The 21300-nt window shown below is 39.3% G+C and overlaps 1 protein-coding gene and 1 pseudogene across 2 annotated transcripts in view; both read right to left on the reverse strand.

The window, feature by feature from the left end:
- Nucleotides 1–1314: 1314 nt before the first annotated feature.
- On the reverse strand, nucleotides 1315–4154 carry LOC149046183 (uncharacterized). Its single transcript, XM_089206024.1, has 2 exons — nucleotides 2129–4154; nucleotides 1315–1365 (listed from the first exon to the last, which is right to left on the reverse strand). Exons 1-2 carry the CDS (start codon nucleotides 3071–3073, stop codon nucleotides 1315–1317), a joined length of 996 nt encoding a protein of 331 aa, XP_089062150.1. The 5' UTR covers nucleotides 3074–4154.
- Nucleotides 4155–4729: 575 nt separating this feature from the next.
- LOC149046184 (DDB1- and CUL4-associated factor 1-like) overlaps nucleotides 4730–21300 on the reverse strand; it is a 21129-nt pseudogene continuing 4558 nt past the window's right edge. The window contains exons 5-27 of the transcript XR_016186749.1: nucleotides 21063–21130; nucleotides 20240–20501; nucleotides 19316–19512; nucleotides 18728–18829; nucleotides 17774–17932; nucleotides 17025–17204; nucleotides 16045–16251; nucleotides 15312–15401; nucleotides 14315–14394; nucleotides 13919–14059; nucleotides 13619–13721; nucleotides 12820–13084; nucleotides 12110–12252; nucleotides 11424–11502; nucleotides 10788–10882; nucleotides 9598–9711; nucleotides 9184–9326; nucleotides 8434–8509; nucleotides 8189–8250; nucleotides 7657–7723; nucleotides 6666–6737; nucleotides 5312–5392; nucleotides 4730–5014 (exon numbers count right to left, since the gene is read on the reverse strand). The product of XR_016186749.1 is annotated as a DDB1- and CUL4-associated factor 1-like (transcript). The remainder of the gene's footprint in view (nucleotides 5015–5311; nucleotides 5393–6665; nucleotides 6738–7656; nucleotides 7724–8188; nucleotides 8251–8433; nucleotides 8510–9183; nucleotides 9327–9597; nucleotides 9712–10787; nucleotides 10883–11423; nucleotides 11503–12109; nucleotides 12253–12819; nucleotides 13085–13618; nucleotides 13722–13918; nucleotides 14060–14314; nucleotides 14395–15311; nucleotides 15402–16044; nucleotides 16252–17024; nucleotides 17205–17773; nucleotides 17933–18727; nucleotides 18830–19315; nucleotides 19513–20239; nucleotides 20502–21062; nucleotides 21131–21300) is intronic.

Consider the following 21300-nt stretch of genomic DNA (forward strand, 5'->3'; position numbering starts at 1 on the left):
CGATAAAAGATCAGTAGGGACTCTGACGTCGATCTATACAATTTTGGTTCATGTCTTTTATTTCGGTATTTGTCTATTTGGCTGTTGAGGATACGTTGTAGGAAGTATTTATCGTTTAGATAGGGTTTTGAAATTTTTGTACACGAAATTAAATGTATGTTTTTATTTGAACCTCCCGAAAATCTGACATATTTCGACCCACTCAAAATGAATATAAAGAACCCAAAAGTAATCACTAAAACGTAACTTCGCTCATCCTTCTCCATTCACCTCCACGGGATTTGCGCCCAAAAAAGTTGAGACTGTTGCAGTAATAAATTAATCAAAATCATCTTTTTGCATCATTTTATCTCATAGAGTTAAAGTATACACTAAAACAAATAGTCATTTAAGTGCGGTGGCAAGAGGTGGGTGTTTACATCTCCGCTTCGCAGCTTGGTAAATATCCACTTCTAGTTAAATCTACCTCGGTGAAGAGTTAAGAAATAATAAACATTTGATAAATTTCCAGTGTAGCGATTAGCATCGATAATGCAAACATTTCAGAAAAGACAACATTGGAAAATGAATCATTTTTCTATCCATATCTTGTAAAATTAATGTCAATAAAGGAAATATAAATAAATTTGAAAGGTCTTGGCTGAACACCAAACACCAGCACACGCACAACAATAACTAAATTGTGTCAGTAATCATATATTATTACCCTTGGTGTTATCAAAACAAGCAGGCTGACATATCTGTCAACCAAAAACGGTCTATTTATGCGACTAAGAATAAAGTATTTGAAAGCCTGATGACTCAATTTGCTAGTCTCTGGCTAAATACTATGACAGGTACTGATAAGTAAACACGTAATACCTCTTGAAAACCGTCAGGAGACGGATTGTGCCTTTCTGTGTGAGCGTAACCGGTTTTCATGACTAAGCTATTGAGTCATTCATCACGCCCTTAAAACCAAGACTATTGCCGAAATGGCCTAGAGTATATTCTAGAGCTCGTGTGAATGATTTATTCGGGATACATCATTACACATTCCACGCTTTGTTTTTGGAAGCAGATGTAAACTGTTTGTGGAAAAAAAAAATTTTGTTGAACATTGATAAGGGCTGAGACGCGCGCTTGTGTTTTCATCATAAAGTTAAAGTTCAAGAGAACTTAAAGTTTGGCTAAATCTCGTTTTTTATTATTCTCGAATTTACTAATACCAAAATATAAGCCATTTAATCAGCCATTTTTGTGGCTTCCTCAATTTGCGAGGTGTTTAATTTAGTCTTATTTGATATTCTAGCATGACGCATTTTAAAATAAAGGTTAGACATATTCATCTTGAGGTTTTTCCTCCCGATTGTGGGGAAAAGTCAGCTGAAAGAGGCCAAAAATGCAAAAGAAAGCAGTGGTTCACTGTGACTGTATGTATAGAGAAGTCAGCAATAACTGAGGCGGCGAAAAAGGAAAAGAAAATAACAACCTTACTTGTTTAAAAGCGCCGCCGGCAATAGGACTAAAGGGGCCGCACAAATGTACGGGGTAGACTCTTTTAAGGTTTTATTCGACAAAGTTGCTTCGCACTTCGCTGAAAACGGTTTGTTTAATCAATATGCGAGTTATTAGATTTACGTATGAGAGAACAGGGCATATCGAGCAAAGACAAGTCCACAATTAACGTTTATTTATTAATTTTGTTTATGCATGGGCGATCTTTAAATAAATATTAGAAACCCGTCCAAAATAGATAGAAAGAATCAATTCTCAATCAATATCTCATTGTGTTTCATGACAAAAAAAAGAGACTAATTGATGTTATGTCTTCCTCTTCTTCTTATTCTCCTTCCTTTAAAGAGAACATGGAAAAGAAAAACAAATTTGTATTCCTCCTCATATTGCAATAGAGTTTTCGACTCTTTAAGTGCAATTGCTTGTCAGCATTCAATGATTCCTTATTGATTAATATAAAAATTCGAAAAAAATTATTTCTTTAAGGACACAGAAGTTTTTCCACATAAATACAGGCGACCTCGAATCACGAACAACAACAAAACGCCCTGGCTGTGTCCTTTACTGCCTTTCTCACTTCTGTGATTTTCCAAAAGTAAAGAAAGGGATTCAGAGATGAGTTCAGATAAACTAAAGTTGTCGTAAAGAGCCACAGAGCATGAATTGCTGATCCACTAAGTACTGTATGTCTTAATATCGACACAATTATAAAAGGGGTGTAGCATGCCACTAAAGCCAACTGCACCCAAAATATGCTGGAAACTGTTTTCTGATATTGTTTGATGTTTAGTTGAACTCTTCCGTTTAATCTTTGTTTTGATGAACCTTTTGCTGTCCATGCACGTACTCTTCCCCTTCCTGTACCTTTTACTCCTGCTCCTTCTTTTGTGGCTGTTCTTGTCCCCGTTATTGCGCCTGCTTCATCTTTTCCTACACCTATATCTTCTCCTGCATTTGACCGTCCTTCGCCAGGGTTGTCTTCTACTTCAGCCTGGTACCGCTGTAATCTCAGGTGGATCTTTACGTAGCAAAACACGGAAGTAACCAGAGATACCAAAGCGGCCACAAAAGCAACAATCTCCGAAACCGTTTGACTCCAGACACGAACCAATCCGCATAAAACAGCAATTATCCAGCATAAAAGTATAACAGCTTGAGTTCGCTTTAGTGTCACAACTTGTCTGTATCTCAGCCTCAATAACAGAACAAGAAGTCTGTCAACACTGATGGCTGTTGATATCAGTACAGTCACCCCAAACAAAACATAGTTGGATATACAAACAACCTCTTCGACGTAATACAAAATATCTATGTCGGTGTTACCAAGATCAATGTAAAGAAATAAAACAGTCACGAACAGAGGTTGTGAAAAAAGACCCACACAAAGATCGGTAGCGGCTAGACATTCAAACAAGACCTTTGCAGCGTGATGCAAAGAGGACACTTTATAAAATGTTAATAGAAGCAGAGCATTACCAAGAGATGCAGTGAAGGAGAGGACAATGTTGAAAGCGAGGAGAAATGCTACTACTCCAATTGGTAATTGTGAAGATAACTGGCTTGTGAGGGTCGCCATTGGCGCTCACGTTCAGACTTGTGGCTCTGTCTTTCCCTCTTTTGGCAGCAAATGAACGTTTATTGGGCGATCCCTATTCGATATAAGAGTATTATTGTTTTGTTGAGAATTTTAACAGTTTCTATTGGATAAAAAATTCCTCCTGTTGTCTGATTTTCCGATGACAATGTCACAGCTATAATTAGACTTGTTTTTAACTCTTTCGTGTTTTATTCATATTCTTTGAATTTTCATCATGTTTAGTAAGCAGGTGCCACATTTATTTAACATACTAAATGACGTAGAATCTGTGAATTATTTTTCGCCAATACTTTGTAGAGCTTTCTCAACAAGTCAGCTTTTCTTTTCAGTTCCTGACCCATGTGTGTCTTTGCCCTTCTTGGCTATGCTCGTTTTATTTTCAAGGTAACATATTTGTGGTTCTTTTATGATAAGCAAATGCTTTTTAAATGAAAAAATTTGCATAATATACTTATGCTAAGGAACATCGTGGTGAATTCTCATAAATAAAGACATCGTTGAGCTACAAACAACAACAAAACGCTCTGATTGTCTTCTTTACTGCAATTCTCACTTCCCTGAAAAATTACTTTGCCACGAGTGTGTTCCCTAAATTCAGAATTCATTAGCCAGAGCCAATTTGCCGGAACGTCAGGATATGTTAGTGAGTAGAGGTACTCTTTAACTTCGCGAAAAACATAAGTGCAAGGCTAAAAAATATTCATGAAAATCTTAGCTCGATACTATTTTTTCCTCTGAATGAATTCGATTAAGGTTTAAGTTTAAAAGAGAAAACACAACTTTAAAATTAATTAAATTTGCTTTGAAACGAGTTGGGTGTGGTGTGCGGAAAAAAAGTGTTACCACCGCAAATAGCCAGCTGAAAAGAAACAATTACCTCCATGCTTCTTTTGATGTAAAAACGAAGAAATAAGCCACACGAAATATTGGAAAATCACCGCAGGAAAAGAAAACAAAATGGTATTGACCGAAAACCCTTCAACTCTGTTTTTCTTGAATATAGAAAACCCCCCTTCTGCAGTTGAAAGTCTTACATGGCTAGAGAGACTTAAACATCACCAGCTGCTCATTTCGGAAACTAGATTCGTTCTTTGGATGTTCAGTGTGGTGTTCAAGAGGAGAGTTCTCAACGCCTTTAGCAATGAAAGAGTGGTAACTGCTATAAAATAACATGGAGAACCTAACGGAAAATACAAACCAAACAAGAATTAATCAATTTCGTTGCTTCACGGGCGTATATGATCGAAGTCTTATTATGTTTGTTTCGTCATTGATCTTATAATTTCCATTGCAGCCATTGTGGGAAATGGTCTCATTCTTTTCCCTCTCTGCAAGATTTCTTCCCTTCATCAACCATCAAAATGTTTGTTCAGTAATCTTGCATGCACTGATATCACTGTTGGACTCAGTTTCCAGCCGTTTCATCGCCCTTACATAATTTCCCAGGAACACTCTGCAATTTGTTACCATGGCTCGCTCATCAACCGAACCTTCGGGGTCATTTTCTGTGGCGTCTCTGTCCTCACACTGACTACATAATCAGTAACATGGGTGTAATTTTTTCGATGATGACTTCTACTTTCTGCTACATAGCATTTTACATAAAAAAAACTCCACCGTCAAGAAGCTCAACTCCAAGCTTAAATTATCATTCCCAAATTGTGTGATACAAGTACATTTTTCAAAGATAAAAACATAGCAGAATGACGTGCTCATTGTTGAGTTGAATTAACAACTGAAAGATGGAAACTTAAAAGCCGCGCTTCAAAAAATTGCAATATCACTGTCATCATCCGAATCATCATCGCCAGATATCGTGATTTCAATTTCGTCGTCATCATCATCGTCATCGTCATCATCATCATTTTCATCATCATCGTCATCGACATCGTCATCTTCCTCGCCACCTTCGTCGGATTCCTAAGAGAAAAAAGGCATGGAGTCGTTATTTTATTGACCTACATCAAACACGTGTTGCACTAAGTGACGTGTTTTTGAAGTATGTTCCAAAAGTAATTTAAAGTTCATCTCTGCTTTAGTGCCAGGGGGCGCCAGGGGGCGCTATAGTCCACAACCTAACAAAGTGCAGGATTTTGTATGCAAATAAGGCACGAACCAATCACATAACCGAATTCGCATCCAAGATGGCGGTTTCACTTCTCTTTGATTGTTCCGTTCCTACGAATATTGATGTGAAAGTCCTTAAGATTCTCATACCTGCTCGTCCTCGTCATCAGCCCTACGCAGCCGCCCGACTTCGTACACCCGGCAAACGCTTTCGTCGGTGCTGGCCTGATTCTAAAAAAGAACGTTACCGAATTTATGATATGAAATAATTCACGTGAACTGTTATGACATGATGACAAGATCTTTATGATGATAGTTTGCAACTTATGCAATCATGAAATGACAAGTAAAGCCAGTCAGATGGTTCGCATTGCCAAAGTTTCTCCCACATGTCGTGGCATGAGGTAGCTGGGATAACTGCTACCTCCTGAGCTTGCAGTGCAGGTGTTATATTAGGGCGAGTTAACGTTAAGAAGTTCGCGATCGATTATTTCACCGGCCATGTTTGACTTAGAGTTTGAGTGGAAAGTGGAAGGAGGGGGCAGTGAAAGGCGAAAAGACGCTTGCTCGAAGAGGCTGTTAAAAAGCGAAACACCCCATGACTAAATGTGCCTCACCGCATTTTCGGAATTGAGCAAGTAACCGTAACCACAAGAAAAAGAAAAAAGAAGAAAAAAAAAGGCGTAGAGCGGATGAGTGAAACTGTGAGGCAGTTTTTTTTCAGCGCAGAGACAAATGGCTTCGACGTAACCTTTTCCGAGGACACAGATATGAGCTGATATTCGCTGCATCCTATGTTCTTTGAGTGTAGCTTCCGTTAATCCCTTTGGCGATGTTTCTTCCATTTGATCGTAAACGGTGCTTTGAAGCAGACACACTTCTGCACTCGAAGGTTTGTTTTATAATTAGTTTTAAAGCTAACCAGCATCTGAAATAGAAAGCTTTTCCTAAAAAAACCAGTGGGTAACACTGCCAGCAGATCTTTTCCATTGACCAGTGAGGAAATTAAGACTTTTTGCTACCCGCGTAATGCGCGAGACACTCCATGTTCTGATGAACACTTGAGAGATTCCCTAAATCTGTCTACAGCCGCTTCCTGCTCTAAAAAATTCGGTTTTTCTAGGCAGCTTCCTCGTGAATGAAATCGGAATTGTCAACTACGCCTTCGAAAGAGTTCACCCTCTTTTGTTTTTCCCGCAAGATAATCATGAAGCAGTTTGGCTAGTGATTGACAAGTAGAGCTAAACCGCACCAATCGGCTCAGGTCTTACGATCAAGATAAATTGAATTTAATGTTTCATAGAAATCACAAGAATCCTCTTACCTCTGAAGAAGTGTCGGAGAAGAGGGAGAAAAAAAGAGAAGAGAGGAAGTTAAGCAGGAGCGGGAGAGGAAGAGGATGGGAATGAAAGAAGAAGGATGGAAGGGAGGAAAACAAAACAGCTATTTCAAGAAAAATTTGGAGTTTGACTTGAAATCAAAAGGTGTAAATTGAGTTTTGTACCTGTCCAGTTATTAAGTTGTATTCCTTCAACTCGCCTATTTGTGTTCCAAGTAAAACAGACTTGCCATCGGGCTGAGGAGAAAAAGTAAAAACTTAGGTACTACGTTTACATGACCTCACGAAAGCCACTACTTTTTTTTAAAACTATAGTAAGGATACTTCTTACGGGTAGAAAAAAAAAAAAAAAAAGGAAACACAAAATCATAATTTCCATTTTACTACGAATCAGCCAAATGTAAACGACACAAACAAGAGGTTCAAACCGTTTGACTTCTAAGAGTGACCAGCGTCTAATTTCTCTCTACAATATCACTCCTTGAATCAAACATTAGGATCACGAGAATAAAGAAAATGATCACCAAATAAGAAGCTCTTGATTTTTAAACAAATTCTCTTTGTCAGCACCCTAGGGATTACATAGAGAACAGTAAGGAGAATATGCATACTGATGTTAGCATGTAAAGGGTCAAGCCCTGAAGATAGATTTTTGAGGAGTAAATTTGATGTCTGAAGAAGTATTACGGTTCGTTCATCGTAAAAAAAAATTTAAAAATCGGTTTTCAGTTTCAATTGGTTTTAATTTTCTTCACTCTCGGGAACCAGCCTTTATTTAACACTTGGTGGGAGGGGTAGGTAAATTTTTGGGGATCCCACGGTTTTTAGGGGGCAAGCGGAGGGGGATAAGTCGTCTTTAACAGAGCTTAGAGGAGCAACTATAGAATTGACTGCCAATGAGGTGGGATCATTACAATACTACAGAACTTTAAGGGGGGATCAGGTGTATTTTATGGTGAAACAAAAAGAATACTCCGATCCCCCGCCCCACTCCCTTGAAGGAAAATTGACAGGCCCCTTCTTAAGTTTACTTCAACTGTTTCGTGTTTGCCAAATTTAGCCAACCAGGACCTTTTCTATCCTTGGGAGTGGTTAGTCCTCGAAATCAGTTATAGATCTTAAAAATCTCATTGAATGAAGTAGCAGAAAGACTTACTGCAAAACATGCACATGTAAAGAAGCTGTTTTCTTCAGTATCGCGAATGGCCCTGAGCGGTTTAAATCTAGTGGAGAACAACACAGTTAGACACAACAGAGAACTAAACTGGACACAATCAACGACTAATTGTGAAACTTCGTCGGCAAAATGCGTCAGAATTCTGTAGAGGAACATTATCTTGAACATTATCTTGAGCAAACTTGGCATATTCGAATCGTTTCCTTGAGTCCACACCTCTCTGCTAATAAAACTGAAAATAAAAGACTTCAAAAGGAGATCAACTTCTGTCACGTCCTTGCACGTGAAAAATTCCACTTTTTTTGGTCGACGCGAAGATGATAAGCCGGCGCTTTTGAAAAACACGAAAAATCCACTCTGTTCAGAGATTATGGAAACCTCCGTCACCTGTGTTCAGAAATGCCGTTTACGTGTGGACAGGGGTCTGAGAATCAGGTTACAATGATTCTGTTAAGAGAACATTAAGAATTTCTAATAAAGCGATACGAAGTACAAATAAGGCATCTCCTACCTTCCGTACACAAACCGTCTGTTTAGTCTGGCGCCGTTAAATCCGCCATGACGCGGAATCACCTTCAGGTGGGAAAACATTTTTCAAGATTGAGTACAGATAAATGTTGAGGGAGATCACTCTGGAATAAGAGCTGACACGAGTATCAGAACGACCTATTATGATGATGAGATAAATGTTTCCTTTGTCCACCACCGTGGCAAAATAGTTTTGTTTGAAGCTAAGAACAATAGCAATATACATACTTCTCTTCGCTTTAACCTCGTAGTCATGTTCGATGGTGCGTAATATCTGTACTTTGGTTCAGGGCATTTGTGGGGTCTGACGATAGACAAATCGGAATAAGTTGATTGTTTTAAATAAACGGGCAAACATTCAGAGAAACAGTTAAAAAAAAAAGGAAACAAATACATAAAAACAGTAAGGGAGTGTGAATAAAAATCAAACAAAACAAGAGAAAGTCTATTCGTATAGTGACCTAGAAAACCTTGTAGGCAAGAAATATTTCTTACTCACCTACCGGTCTACCAGGAGGAGTTTAGGGTTTCACAAACCTTTCATATAAGTAGCTACCGTTAAAGAGATAGGCGGTGGTGATTACTTAGGGGTCGTACAAAATTCGTGAAAAATCTCAACGAGGTCATTTGATATTATAAGTCGAGTTGATCACCACTTCAGTCAACGTTAGCCCTTCGTCATCGCTCTGACGAAGGGCTAACGCTCGAAACGTTAACTTCGGAACTATAAACGGTGGCAAATTTTCATTATCTACTCAGTTTATAATACCAAATTATCTTTTTAAACTCTCCAACCAACAAAGCACCACAGTTCTTTAGAAACTTTCCACCTTTAAAATCTTAACAGAAGGCATTACGAGGCCATATTTAAGCGAGAGTGGAATGCGGATAAGAAACTCTTAATGAAACTACTTGCAATCCTCCAAACAAGCTGAAATACTTTTTCAGATGTTTTTGGCACTGGCATACATGACTTACCGTATTAAGGAGAATGGAGGACCAGCGGACACAGGATTGTTACACTACGCATGCTGTTCGCGAAGATACCGCGTCACGATCATATCCAACGTAGGAGGTGACGGTGGGCGTGCAGGGCGAGAAAGATCGGAAGGTAGAAGCCGCTGACCAAAACAAACATGCAGACAAAGAAATTGATCGACGTTCCATAAACAATGTTGTTACTCAAAACATTGACAAAATAATCATATCGTAATAATCAACAAATTATTATCCTTTTCGACAAATACATTTACACGAGATTAAAAAAAATATTTTTTTTTGCATTAATTTCTTTGTTCTTATGGCGGGGGTGGGATGAGCACACGCCAAAATTATGATCAGCATTCAGATACATTTATCTTGACCGCTCAATCATCTAAACATTGTTATTACCTTTCCTGTTGGTGTTCCAGGGTCGTTGCATCTATACCGCGTCAGGGATGGAGTCCCGGGAGTGCTCACACCGGAGGAGGCCGTAGAAAGGCTTGAGGAGTGATTGAATCGAACCTGTGTAGAGTGACATGGGACATGGCAGTAAGCATACGGTTAGTCTTGTACGAAGAGATACGATCCACATTAGGAGCCTGACTGCTTGCCCGCCTGATTCACTTGATCAACCGATCGAGCACTAACCTACTGAACGATTTACTAGTTGATTAGCTGATGGACGGACAAGCTGACTGACTGATGGACGAACAGGCTGAATGACTGACGGACAGCCGCAGTGACAGACTAACTGACTAACAAATTAACTGAGTGACGGGCTAATTGACTTCCTGACTGACGGACAGACGCAATGACAGACAGACTAACTAACAAACTCACTGACTGACGGGCTGATTGACTGACCGATGGACAGACGGAATGACTGACAGACTGACTGTTAGAATAATTGACTGACTGCCTGACAGAGACGGAGTAACTGACAGAATGACAAACAAACTAACTGACTGACGGGCTGATTGACTGACAGACTAATAAAGGGGGCAGGTTTCTAAAGAAGCGCTGTGGTGCTGCGTCGGTGGGAGAGTATAACGAGGTAATTCAGTATTACCAACTGCGTTGATAACGTAAAATGGCCACCGTAAAGAGATTAAAAGCTCATGTTTCGGGCGTTAACCCTACATCAGTCGCTCTGACGAAGAGCTAACGCTCGAAATGTCAGCTTTACCCTTTATGGTGGCCAATTTACGTTATCAACTCAGTTGATAATACTTAATTGACCGACAGACTGTCAAACGGATGGGCTGATTGACTGACTGACTGGCTGACAGATTGACAAGCTCAATCACTTACTAACGGCTGACTAACTGATGGACTGGTGGACTAAGGAACGGAATGATGAACTGAAGGACAGATGGACTGACTTAATTTGTCGATTCTTTTTCCTGTAAAAGAATTTTACGAAGGAATTTCAGAAAAAAAAAAGACAAATTTGGTCAATTTCATCATAACCCGTTCACGTAGACTCGTGCCATTATTACATGACTTTAGAAAATGCGATCGTGATCGTATTTTCCTCATGAATCAAGGGACCTTGTGATCACAGAATACCCTTAATAACGACAACACGCACCACATACTTTCCTATTAGTAGGCGTATAAAGCAGATTTGATTCAGGTTTTGGGTCAGGTAGATTGGCTTCTCTCCGTAAAACCTCTGCAGTCTCATGAAGTCCTGGTCCAAAACAACCACACCTTTGATTAACAAATGAGCCAAACACCCTCAAGACTAGAACAAATTTAATTCGAGTGTCCAAAGTAATCTGGGACGCTTCGCTTTTGCTCTACTAAGGGCTGTTATTGGTCTAGAAAACTCACGCCACCTTAACCAATCAGATTCAAAACTAAAACCAGTTGCGATTTGTCGCCCGCGTTTTCCCGCGCTTCAGAAGGTTGCTTGTTTTTACTTTAAATTCTTGTTGGCTCCACGTGATATTTTTCTTCGTTCTGATTGATTGTTTTGATTGCTTTACGACACTCAAAATAAGAAGCAGAGACTCAACAACAAAGATTATTCCTATTAAATTATAGAAATAATCCAGCTCTGCATAATTGTTGGACTGTCGGATGACTTGGGACTTTCGTTTCTAAATTTCAAGAGTGTGTTATGAAGCGGGGTGTGATCTAAAAATAGGTTTAAAGGGAAATTCTTCAGTTTGTGATTCCGCCCCTTGACCTGATTTTCTCTTAATGCTCCTCGACGCTCCACAACAAACCTTGGGTTGTGAGGTGACTGTGAACCAGTTGTAAAAGCTCTTTTGCCAGATATGAAATATGAGTCTGTGCAACATCAGCCTAAGAAAGTAAAGGCTGATATTTAGTTATTGGGCTGTACAGGGTTTGAAAGTGTCCTACTTAAGAGAACGTCGAAATAAGTAAGAAAACCGACCCCACAGAAGCTATTGGGTAAGAGAAGTAAAAGGACAATTCAAACTCTAAAACTGTTAAATTTACATATGATTTCTTACTGGGCTGTCCTAATAATGCTCTAGAAAGCATTAATTTCTTAATTTCCTCTTAACTTAAAAGTATTTAGATGAAAACCGATAGTGTGACCATCTTACCTACGATCAAATGTTTTCTTTTGGGAGGGGATGGTAGGGAAACTGAGGATGTCCCTCCTCCCCTCCTCTGAAAAACAGAGAAAGCCTGAAGGCAGTCTCGATGACCATCCATTTTTAAACAAGAAATACAAAGAAGTAGATTCTGATAAATTCTTCAAATCAAAATCATCGATTGTTCATTATTTAAGCAAAACTTTAATAATCGAAATTAGACTTTACCGTACGTTTGCCGTTCAAACAAAAGTTAATGAGCTGTAAACTGTCGAGTAAAGACGCTGTTGAAGGTCTCCGCCCTCCCCTGTGTGAGACGATAGGTTGTGTCAATTACAAGTTCATACCTTGTTTATTCTAGACAGGGACGGGACTGCAGAGGACGTAGCCAGGGATTTACCAGTGACTCTCTCAAGTAGCTCGGCAGCATATTTGCAGAAAAGGGCGTGGTCAGAAGCATTATCCTCAATGATCGGCTCTCGCATCAAAACTGTCAACAAATTCAAGACAAACGACATTGAGTCAACGTAAACGAAAGAAATGAAATGATTTTTAGAAGGTCAACATGGCTGTAAATACGTCAAGATAGCTGGATATTTGGCGAGCTCTTTTTGTCGCTTTTGTGAACTGAGACGAAGAGTCTTGAACTAGACAAAAGCTCTTGACTGATTAAGTTGTTCAATGAAGGAATTACTACATAGCAAAATTATTCTGCTTATATAATAATCAAGAATGACTTGTTTTCTTTTAAGCGCTGGAAAAGAAAGCCATCTGTGATGGTGAGTGCTCGTTTACATTTGAAAAAGTGTTTTGACCGTCCTCTATCACTTTTTACGACTTCTTTGCCGACGTTGGCTAAACATTACAAACTTTGTAAGTCTTCGCAACGCAACCTTTTATCTTGCGCTAGATAAAAGCGTGATATCCCAAGCGGATAAGAGCTTAGGTAGCCTATCAGAACACAGGACTCGCTTCATCTTGCCCACGGGCACGCCCAGTTGTATAATATACATGGTTGGAAAAGTGTGAAGAAAGCACTGCGCAGTGCAATACTCACTTTGTAACTGGCCGCTGTTAAACAGCTGTAGTTTTCCAATGACTTGTCTAATCTTGTCGCTCCTCGATAAACCACATAACGCTTTACAAGCCAGAGCACGAATACAATCTGCATCAACCAATGGCGTTTTCACCATCAGTAAGGAGAGCAGAACCTTGATGCCATTACTGGCCCTGACACATCCCCACATCTTGGATAAGATGTCGTCACTGCTTTTGAAAGCCGGCTTGGATTTCGACTGAAATTTTGCAACAGCTCCGCTAATCTGCAAACAATGACGACAAAAGTAATCATCGCGGTGACACCAAACACTACTTAAGCAGTTGAAAAAAACACTGAAAAAAAATCAGGCCTGTACAGTAGTTAAACGAAAAAATGGAAAAAAGGAACAACGCACTCGGCCTGGTAGCTTAACACCTTAAACACTAAGTACTTTTAAATTCAACAAATATCCCTAACGTTTGAGTAGCAATTCTTTAATGAACTTTAATCAGCCTAAGATTGGGAGGGGAGCAGCGTTGAGGGAGGGGAGGGAGGGGGTTGAGGAACCGTGCAGAGGTAAGCAAAGATTATCGTGTTGACTCCGATATTGACTCAACTTTAAGCGACTTTATCATTACCAAGTCAGTTACAAAATGAAGAATTTTCGCCTGCTCTACCAACAAACTACGCCTGTAACTCTGTTTCTTATTTGTTTTTGCTTGTTCCTTTTTGTTGTTGTTTTTTCTGTCGCTAAAATACTTTGAGAAATTCATGCGAGAGGGAGGGAACTAAATCTAAATGCGCACTAACCACTTACCCTGACTCGAGGACCGCACACACAGTTACAAATGACGTGGAGAGCGGCTTTCTGTACCTCAGAGTCATTGAGTAAACTCCCTTCAGCGCAACGCAGCAGAAGCCTGGAAAAAATATTTCTTAACATGACTGAATAGAGTATATAAGCCTTCTGGCCTCTTGCTACCAAATGTTTCCACATTTGATGGCAAATATAAAGTGACTAAGAACACTTCTACTCCTTCTGATGATCACGAAGGACCTTTGATGGGAATTTTTCGAGTCTTCACGTCTAAATTAATTCTCTTCCCGTAGATCATACCTCATTCCTTTCTGTTGTTCTCCTGACGGTAGTTGCACTTCTTCACACAACGCCATCTGAGCCTTAGGACCGACTGTCAACACAAACAACATCTCTAAAGCAAGGCGGGTCACGTCGGCTGCTAATCGGATGGCGTCCGCTCTTGAATGGAGCAAAGAAAAATTGTAATATCTTTAGTCGACAATACTAAAAAGCTTCTTGTACCTTTTTGAAGGCAGTAGAAAATCATTACATCTAATGTTCTGCTAAATGAATTATCAAAAACTTCAATTCCTTGAGTTGAAACGATTTCCGAGAATTTCAAAGTCCAGTAACACAGTCCTACAAGTAGACCTTTCCTGATTTTCCTGGACTCGTATTAACTCTGGAGAAATGATAGCAAAACCAATGACTTACCTATTACTGGTCACTCCCCAGTCTGACGATAGGGAGATCAACTGAAGCAGCAGGGTGAAGCCTTGAAGTCTGTTCATCATCTTTAGGAGAAAAAGAAAACATGTTACATTGTAGCGAACTTGAGCAGTCAGGAAGGCAACGTCAAGGAAGACGTCGGCTGAAATGATGAATTTTTACTATTGGTTAGAATTTCGCGAGTGGCTGAATGTGTTTATCGTCTCTTCAAGGGCCACAACTTCAACATAACATATGTAAGCAGGGTTGAGTTCCAAATGTAAGTTTTACTAATTTGCAATCGGTGTTTCCGTTCTCAGACCACGCAACGTTGGGTGATTTCACGTTTTTGTTTTGCAGAGAGCATCTACGGAGATGTACAAAGTTCTAAAACGCACGTGCTAAGCAGTTAGATCTTTTGTTTGGCCGCGTCCTCGATTCAGGCCGTTGTGGTTTGCCACAAATCCCCAATAAAAGGTGTGGCAAGGTGTGTCTATGCTTATGAACACTGGTTAATAAAATGAAAAAATAAAAACAAAACAAAACAAAACAAGAAACGAACAAACACACAAATGAATGAAATTACTTCTCCACTCTATTCCTGAGAGCGAACCGTATATGTAAACTAGGAAACTTATGAATATAATAATAGTAATAACAATTATGATGATGATGACAATAATAATAACAATGATAATAATAATAATTATAATAATGATAATAATAATGATAATAATAATATTAAAACCGAAGAGAATAACGACTAACAACAACAAAGCAATGGAAGTAGGTGTTATGGTGTCCATCGAGGGGTTTCATAAGCTACGAGTTTGAAGCTGGACATTGTATCATGTCCCTGTGAAAAATACTATAACACTCTACATAGGAGTTCAATGCTACTATGTGCCCTCCACTTAATAAACCAAGATACGCCTCTGCGAAATAATCAACCACGACCATGTGACGCTTTTTTTTTCCTTTTGCGTTATTTCTCAGTTATTACCTCAACAGGCTCCCAACGCAGTGTTGTTGGAGCATACTGTAACATCAACTGACAGTTCTCCATTACACTGCTGTGAGACAGGGATGCAGCCTGAAAGAGAACAGGTGCTCATCAATATCAGTTGAACAAGATGATGCTTGGCTACCAAAGACAAAACTGCGGAAAAAACAAACAAACAAACAAAACCGAGCAGACAGACAAACAGACAAAAGCAGTATCTACAACTGGGTTGAAAACGTAAATTAGCCACCGTAAAGGGTAAAAAAGCTGACGTTTCGAGCGTTAGCCCTTCGTCATCGCTCTGACGAAGGGCTAACGCTCGAAACGTCAGCTTTTTTACCCTTTACGGTGGCTAATTTACGTTTTCAACCCAGTTGTTAACACTAAATTAACTGCTATACTCTCCCACCGACGCAGCACCACAGTTTCTTTAGAAACTTACCCCTTTATTCAAAAACAGTATCTTCTGCGTAAATATTTAAGACGATTTGGAGTGTTTGTTAGGCGAGGTTCATAAACTTTCGTGGTAAAAGTGAAAATTTACAAGGATGGGATTAAATGTTAAGCAGAATACTGCCAAAAACCTTTGCCAGGTTTAAGTTAACTTCCAACCTCTCTGAACTAAAACAGCCGAGCAGGCGTAGCCCTTTTACATAACATAACATACTGAATTTGCCCATCTGACGATATACAAATTTTCTCCTAGAATTAGGGAATAGGCTTGGAAATTCACCTTATACGCTGGAACTGGAACTGGTGGTGTTCCACCCTCGTTCCTTGCAATAGATCTCCTCAGTGCATCTGCCCTGATGTGAAGATGGGCATCAAAGTATCTCCGTAGAGCCATGCAAGTGTGTTTTGCTGTCTGCCGGCTACCAAACACCTCATCATCACTCAGTAGTTCTGCCTCATCGGGACGAAGGATTGAAAGCGTACTTAGCTGCCAGACAAGGTTAAACAAAAAAAGATTCTTTTAGAATGGTTTGCAGCCAGTAATATTCGTTGTTTTCAAGATGCAAACGCAAGTGGAATAGGACCGTAAAATGGCTTGAAAAAATTTAAACGAGACTGCGCAGTCTGGAAAATGCAAACACGGCGTGCACTAAAAATACTTGTTTATTCATAGCGGTTGGCATGTCTCTAAACTACGTTTCAAAAGTAACAAACCGTGATTTTTTGAAGTGGAGGTGGCTGGCTAGTGGTGGAGGTGGCTGGCTAGTGGTGGATATTCACAAAGTCTCGAAGCTGCGAGGTGATTATCGACCGCCAGCCATTAACACTGAGGTGAATATTTGTTTTAGTATATACTTAAACAGTAAGATAATATAGCAAAAAGGGATGATTTTAACTCATTTATTCCCGCGATGATTGCAATATTTCCGTGCGCAAATCACGCGCGAGTTTCTTGGAGGTGAACAGTAACGGATATTCGGAGTTTAAGTAGCCAATCAGAATGGGCCTTCAACGTTATCCACTATTTTCTTAATTAAATTATCATTATTTACCTTAGTCGTTCTTTTATTTCTTTACGTATTGCAAAATATTTCGAATGAGTGTTATTAAGAGAAATTGCTACTCCTACTAGAACGGAAAGGTCACAGAACAAATAGACTTCGTGGTGTGATCCTACTCCAGGCGATTGAACTACATGATCCACGTTTGTCTGGGGTCCAAACCGTGTCGTGTAATTAAGAAATAAAACTGACTAATTACCTGGTTCACAAGCTTCCGCAGACCATCATTACTGTCGAACAATTCCAGCACTGCTCGAAATGAACACGTGAGCGAGAAAAAGAGAGTTGCGTGACACCTGCCAGAGTCGTGAGAACATTCTAGTAGCCACAATGCATACTTGACCAGGTCACTCAGCACAGGGTTTGGTAGGAGGGACACCTGAAACAAGTTACTTGAAACAGTTAAGGAGGCTCCGTCGACATATTCTGTTTGTTAATTTCATGATCCTCTGGCCCATGTAGAAAAAAGAGCACCAAGAATTTAATTACTCGAAGTTTTTTTTGTGGAATTAATGGTAGTTTTGTAAGATAAAATTTTTTTTGAGTGATTATTTCTATGTTTCTTATCTTTATCTTTTTCGATCTCCTCGTCTGCAATTCTCTTTATCCATTTAACCAGTTTTTCTTTAATTCCTTTTTTATCTCTCTTCATGCAGCAATAGGTGCTGTTAAGTTTTTTCTACCTGTGGTTTATATGTTATACATAAATAAGCTTTTTTTGGGGGGGGAGGGGGGGAGGGAGATTGATGAAAAATAAGCAGAGATGTGTTATTCATTGTTATTTCATGTCTAACGGAACGATACTCGTTACCTCTTTCTTTTAGACAATACTGGTCTGCTCATAACTCACAAATCATTGGTAAGTTAAATCTGCACTAAATAATGCATTTCTTACAACTACAAATCAGAAAACTTCAAACATTTTTTAAAATTGGAAAAATGTCTTACCCTCTCCATGGCGTCCTCATTGTAAGCGAGATAATACAGACACATAGAACATCCTGTAGCAGCCACTGATGGGCGTGGCACTTCTAGTAACCGCTGGACACCGTTATGAGTCACAAATTCTGTGGCAAACTTTTTATGACAAAGAAGGGATGCCAAATACTAAAACGACAATAAAAGGAAATAGCTTTTAAATTTTGAGGCTTTTTTTTGTCAGATCTCAGTCGGTACAATGTATTATTGTCTTAACCTTTAACTTCCACGAGTGACCAAGACAGAATTTCTCCTTACAATATCAATACAATATCAACCAGATAAGTAAAGAAAGAAAGAAAATTATCAATTCGGGCAGGGTTAGCTGATCCAATACTAAATTATCCGAACTAACATTATAAGAATTCTATGGTTGACAGTAAGGAGAATTACAAATTTGATCTGGGAGTTGAAGAGTTAAAGTAGTGTTTTTCAAGAGGGATGAATGTGGTAGAGTGTCTAAAGGTTCGTTTACAGAAAACACAGAATTGGAGTCGAATTGTTCATTAGTTGTAGGAGTGCCAGCCACCCAGAGAAAATCGAGAGTTGGAGTCGTAAGTGGAGCCAAAAGCTTGACGAAATCGGAGTCGGAATATTCCGAACAATTTCTTTTCTTCTGATTCCGCTAAGAACTCCAACGCTTATGATCCAGTGAAAACTCGATTTTCGGAATCACAGGCAATGCCAGTTCTTAACTGAGCTAACCGATGGCTGAAAACTCCAGCAATTTATTTTTCACATATCATTAGCGAAGGAGTCATAAGTGGAATCAGTATTTTGCTTCTGATTCTATCGGTTTGATTTTCACAGGTTCATATCGCTGTACGCTTTTTGTAAGTACACCGGCGAGGGTGAAAACCAACCGTAACTGCATGAAATTCTAGACGTACGACACAAAGCATGACGTTACTCCCTCCTTCCTACCTTGAGGGCTTCAAAGACAAGTTGTAGGTCCACCTGGCCTTTAAATGTAATGTAGTGCATGACAAGATCCAGGGCTTTAGACTCAAATACTGTCGGCAACAGCTGAATTGAAATGTTCAAAGAAAAATGTGTCAAGATAAATCAATGGCCAAGCAATGCTTCAGGCTCAGCTACGCCTGTTTTAGTTGCCATAGCAACTGATAAAATTTGGTACGGCTCAAGTAGAACCTCTTCATTCATATCTGAGTGTATTTACTTTTGACCAAGGCCAATGCATGTCCCTTCATCCAAAAAGTATTTCTTGCTTGCGTACGTTCAGTTAAAGCGCATCAGATGATCAAGAATTCTTGATCCGAGTGTGTTATCTTCTGACCAAGGCCAATGTATGTCCCTTCCTCCAAAAAATAATTCTTGCTTGCACACGACTAGTTAAAACGGTCCAAACTCAAATTTTCAAGTTGTGTGACATTTCCAATTTATCCTTGATTCAGAGCCCTTTTCCCACAAGCTTCCCACATACTTCGGTGGAGAGACTCTCTGTTCTTCATTATATCATTAAATGCTCAAGTGCCTAATTACAGCACATACCTCCTGATATTCCCCCAAGGGAGTCAGATACTGCAGAATTAGTCTCTGCTGCATGCCAAGAGTCAGGGGGGAGAGGGAAAAGGACATAGGGACTATGTGGTACCCTCCCTTAGGTGCACAAATTACATTTCCAGTGGAACGGAAACCCCCGCTTGTTTTAACTAGCAATGGATGTTTTGCTTGTAGACAACTTTTGCCTGAAACAAAAGGAAAATATTTACAAATTTTAAGGAAACTGAGTTAACTTGTGCAGGGCAAACCTACTTGGCATACTTCCTCCTCCCCCTTATCCCCCCCCCCCCCTTCAAACAAAGTTTTTGGTGTCAAACTTCCATAGATGATTATTAAACATTTTAGTCCTTGATAACAATCGTTTAACTGATCATTTTATTATCAAAATCTTCCATTTGCTGACAGACAAGCCTCCTCCTTCTGTTTCACACAAAAAGTCCTCTGAAACGACGTATGGTTACTGTTTACCAAAATTTGAGTCAGCTTGTTGTTGGAAACTCAAAATCTTTCTCTTTTTTTTTGGCTGGAAATTTATGCTGAAATATATGATAAGATTAAATATCAAACATTTATCAAAACTTATTTATAAAGGCAAAAGTAGACTGAAAGAACTCTACAAGATCTCAAGGTGCTTTAGGTCTCACATCATAAGTTTGCATGAAAGCTCCCACAGTATACCTGGCAATTCGCTACAGAATACCCGCTGGAGCTCCTACCGGTGCCAGGGTCTTATTGAAAGCACTGCCTTGGCTGCCAAAGTGAAAACCCAAAGGAGAATAATTGAGCCTTCAAGTTACAAACAAGTCATACCACTCAGTTTGAAAAGACAGTTAAATCAACTTGAAGTTGCTAGGAGATTGAACTCACTGACAGAGGGACAATCAGAGTTACAATACTCAAAAGTGAACTAACCCTTTCCATTGTAGCTATTCACTTCTTCCACTTCTCCATTACACAAACCAGACAATTCGCCATTCTGTGGCACAGTGCATGATGGTCCTGGCTCAGCAAGATTCACTTTCTTTATCTTGTTACTCATGCTGTTACTGTTTTCACTCTTGTTCCTGTTTGTCTTTGCTTTCAGGATAATCCTGTTTGACAGGTCTGTCACAGCGGGCTGTGTAAGGTCTGACAAGTCCTTTAAAATGTGCAGCCGTTGCAGCATAGAGGGAACCTAAAGATGTGAAATTCAACATTTAATCCTCAGCTTATAGTTTACAAGAGTTTTTTAAAACAAAAAATGCAACGACTGACGCTAGACAATTCCTGAGATGTGAAAAGCCAACTTTGCACTCACAGGTTTGAAACACAAATGCTGTTAACCACAAAGCTAAAAAAAAAACCCCTCAGCACCCTAATATCAATAGTCATATCCTTCATACTGTTCTCTTGCATTTCTTAAGGTGCTGACAGGGAGAATTTGGCTTCTTTAACAGGTGATCATTTCCTTTGTTCTTGTAACCTTAGTGGTCACTCTTAAAAAAAATTGCTATATCCAACATATTGACCAGCTCCCTGTTGGCTTGTTAGCTCAGCTGGTAGAGCGCTGCACTGTTATCACAGAGGTCATGGGTTCAAATCCCATACGGGCCTGAACATTTTTTTCAGGTCTTATTTCAACTACTAGTTCAGTAGCGTTCTTGGCTGCGAGGATCTCTTATACTTATTTCTTCACCACAGTGCAACTATACGAATTTCATATATCTGAAATCAAATTATTGCTATACTGACTTACCAAGGTGGAGTTTTCTTCTCTGAATACTGCAGCAATATCCTGGCTCTCCATAGCAAATGCTAAAAGACCTGTTAATAAATAATAATTATTATTAACAAATTAAAAATGCAACTGCAGCAATACACATAAAAAATGAACAAAAAGGAATATTAGAATCCTCAATCAAACTATGACTATCTATAGCAGGGCATGAAATTGCGACTAATACAGGCGCCAATGTGACTAAATTTTTCACTTT

The sequence above is a fragment of the Pocillopora damicornis genome, chromosome 5 (assembly GCF_964200805.1).
Source record: "Pocillopora damicornis chromosome 5, jaPocDami1.2, whole genome shotgun sequence".
Lineage (NCBI taxonomy): Eukaryota > Metazoa > Cnidaria > Anthozoa > Scleractinia > Pocilloporidae > Pocillopora > Pocillopora damicornis.